Raw genomic sequence first — 3,885 nt, forward strand, 5'->3', positions numbered from 1 at the left:
ATATATCGGCATGATTTTATTATAGAAGGTTCTCCCAGGCATTTGTCTTGCTAGTGTCAAATTTCAGAAGAGTCACTGATCAAAATAATGCCTTCTTGTCTCACGGAGAGCTCATTTCCAGTGAGGAATGAGATCTGGAAAGTGAATATGCTGTAACAGAGAACAGGGCTGAGACTGGGAAATGCTGGAGTGCTAGTACACTAGAATGGACTTCAGTGAGGGCAGGAGTTCTGTCTGGTTGGATCACCAAACTGGCCACAGCACCTAGAATGGCTCATGAATGTGTAAGCCTTGCAGAGGAAATCTTACCACTGGGCTTCTTTTCTCTCATTGGCCAGACAGGGGAGCCAGAACCGAACATGGTCCTTCTCCATGAAGATTCATTAACATTCTTCCACCTTAACATCCCAGGATTCTGTGATCCTTGTCGTGTACGGAAGAAACCTCATGGGATACATCTTCCTGAAGCCTAAATAAATATTAGATCAGTCTAGAGATTGGCTTCCTGTACTGATACAGGCAAGATAAACTATACCCACCTCTATTATAACCACGCTCCAAAGGGTAAGAGATATTCAAGTCCATTTCTAGGCTGGACAAACAGGAGCATCCTGCTTTCTGGACATTCTATGCTAAGTTGTGTTGAGTATATGAAATGCTTGGCTGAGTCTCTGATTAAGCCTGGTCCTCTCAAACCTTAAATATGTAACCCCCCCAGGCCAATAAGGCAGATACCAAGTGAAAGCTCTAATCCAAGGAATTTCCTAAAGGGAGCTCTTTTGCTGAACAGCCAAAGACAGCACCCCAAAATAGTGCCATACATATAGAATATGGAATCACCCATACTTACATTGCTCCCACATTAAGTCCCAGAAAGCCTTCCCCAACCTCACCGACTGATCATATTCCCATATCATGAATACCTCCACCTGTATCCCTCTCTTGCAGAGCACTTAGCTTACAGGAAATTTCATAATTGTGGGATTGTTTGATCAAACTAGACTCCAACTTCACGGGCCCATTGTGCATGACTACCATTGCTTCTAACCATTGTCTCCCCAGCATTTAGCATTTGGCACATGCTGGACACCTAATAAACACTGGAAGAATAAATAAATGATTTAAGTGATCAGATTAACTAGGGGGGTGGAAAAAGGAAATTCCTAAAACACCTAAAGATTCCTCCTAATTTTAATACCAGGAACAAAGCCCTGTGGACTTTGTATAGAAAGGCCATTTCAAAATCAACTGGGCATTCTCATGCCACAAACTGAAGTCTAATCCCACGTGCTGAGTTCTGCGTCCAGATGTACAGCCTACACCACAGCAGCGTCACAGGAGGAACACGTGTTTTGGAGCATTTCAGGGCCGGGTTCAAGCCTTGGCTCTTCCACATAACAGCTCTGTGACCTTGGAGATATAACTGAATCCCTCAAAGCCTCAGCCCTTTTTATCTACAAAGTGCGACTTATTCCTAAGGTTATTGGAAAGATGAAATGAGAATACGTATAAAGGGGTTAGCAAAGTGTGGGAAATATGGAGAGTGCTCAGAAAATGTCAACCTTTCCTAAATATCATTTATTACATCCTAAAATAGAACATAGTATCCATGTGGCCAGGAGGAAATACTCAAAAATGATGAGTACCAAATATTTTCATTCTTAAAATCATTTTCTCTCCCATGAGCTCAACATACCTGGATCTTGCTGTTTTGGTTTGATTATTCTGCAATTCAGTAAGGAACATCTTGGACGAGAGATCCAAGAGATCCATAAATAAATCATTAGCTTCTACCAGAAAGAGAAACTCCAAAGCCATTAAGAAGAGGCTGAAGAGGCCGCCAGCTTCAGCTGCTGAAGGAACTGCCACCTTTTCCCACCTCCACAGCCTCAAGAAAAGAAAGAGACCTAAAACTTTCCAGATCCCTTCCTCTCGTAGGAAACTGTCAAGCACAGGAATACAGATGGCTACTAACCCAGTAGAAGACAACTGCATCAACTTTGTGGGAATGAAATTTATTGACAATACACTTTACTTTGTAGCTGAAAATGATGACAACCTGGAATCAGATTACTTTGGCAAGCTTGAACCTAGATTCTCTATCATATGAAATTTGAACGACCAAGTTCTCTTCATTAACGAGGGCAATCAACCAGTGTTTGAGGATATGCCTGATTCTGACTGTACAGAAAACGCATCCCATACCATATTTATCATAAATATGTATAAAGATAGCCTCACCAGAGGTCTGGCAGTAACCATCTCTGTGATGTGTAACAGAATGTCTACTCTGTCCTGTAAGAACAAAACTATTTCCTTTAAGGAAATGAGACCCCCAGACAGTATCAGTGATGAAGGGAATGACATCATATTCTTTCAGAGAAGTATTCCAGGACATGACAATAAGATACAATTTGAGTCTTCATTGTACCAAGGACACTTTCTAGCTTGTAAAAGAGAGAAAGAGCTTTTCAAACTCATTTTGAAAGAAAAGGATGGAAGTGGGGACAAATCCGTTATGTTCACTGTTCAAAACCCCAAGCTAGATATTAAAATCACAGTTTGAAAAAAAAAAAAAGAAGAGGCTGAAGACCCTGGGTAGGGGCCACCGAGACAGCCCCATGTGTAAACAGCAGGCTGGAGGAACAGAGGGAGACACTGTGACTAGGGGGTCAGGGGGCACTTACCTTACTCTGATTTTCTGAGCAGGCCCCAGGGCCACCACCTATAACTGCCCTCCTGATAACACACCTCCCAGCATTCATTTGCCTCCTTCTCTGGGACAACGGGACAGTTCAAACCAGATCCAGTCTCTAACGACTACACCATGGTGAGTTTAAGGATGGCAAGATTAGTTAACTTCAAAAGGTTAGAAGGACTTGATAAGCCAAGGGCAGGGGTGGGAATATTTATTTAAAAGCTTACAGCGCCTGAAATATTCCATTTGAGTCCTCTCACCCACTTCCTTCCTTCCCCTTGACCTTTCTGTGACCCTGTCTCAGCTCTGGAAGCTTCTTGCCTTGGGTCAGCTGCATACCCAACCATAATGCCTTTTTTTTTTTTTTTTGGCCTAGTTAGGGTTCCAGAGACACATCCCTCTCCTCAGGGTCCCTTGAGGGTTTTAAAAAAAAAAAGGAGATCAACATTTACATTGGTAAAATACACTCAGCTGTGGGGAGGGTTTAATCTTTTTTACAACCTTCCCCTGCAGCTGTGCTGTCTGCTTTACCCCCCCACCGGCCCTCTGCCTTCCTGGAAATAGCTCTCCCCAAACAGCACTGGGACACATGATCCCAGCCTCACTAAATATAGTTAAACTGGGATCTCGGAAGTCTCATAACCAGATGGGTTAACTTCAATGGGGTCTATGCATCCAGGAAAAGAGAGCAAGGACAGTCAGGAGGGGACCTCAGGAAAAGAAAGCCGGAAGAAATAAGTCTGTCTGTTCAGGGACGGGCACACAGACTGAGACACCACCAGGCTTCGGGAGAGGTGGAGGGTTCTTTGGTGGGAACCATCGGGAGGAGAAATCGTCTTTCCTGACATTCCTCCCTGAAACAACCAAACTAAATTCCTACAGCCTCTACTTTTTATTAATTTTTCAAAAATATGTGGGAAATAGACGATGAATCAGCACAAAATTACTGGGCAACAATTCAGGTCTAACTGGGCCTCCTTCGCAAGTGGAAAGAAGAAAACAAGAACAAAGGAGAGAAATGGTTTGTTTAAAGGGAAAAAAAAAAAAAAAGTTCCTTAAAAATACAACCTTAAAGTCACTCAGAGGTCTACTTTAAATACGCTTTAGGAAAAAAGGAACCCTAGCATCACAAAAACAATTTTTTCTCCCACAGTATCACCACTCAAAGCCCTACATGCTCACCTTTG

General features: G+C 42.8%; 1 protein-coding gene across 1 annotated transcript; it reads left to right on the forward strand.

The window, feature by feature from the left end:
* The first annotated feature begins 1,864 nt into the window (after positions 1 to 1,864).
* Positions 1,865 to 2,578, forward strand: LOC122893710 (interleukin-18-like). The gene is given in 1 exon segment (XM_044230921.1): positions 1,865 to 2,578. A coding segment is annotated over 1 exon segment (603 nt). The 5' UTR covers positions 1,865 to 1,963; the 3' UTR covers positions 2,567 to 2,578.
* The last annotated feature ends 1,307 nt before the right edge of the window (positions 2,579 to 3,885 follow it).

The sequence above is a fragment of the Neovison vison genome, chromosome 13, assembly GCF_020171115.1.
Source record: "Neovison vison isolate M4711 chromosome 13, ASM_NN_V1, whole genome shotgun sequence".
Lineage (NCBI taxonomy): Eukaryota > Metazoa > Chordata > Mammalia > Carnivora > Mustelidae > Neogale > Neogale vison.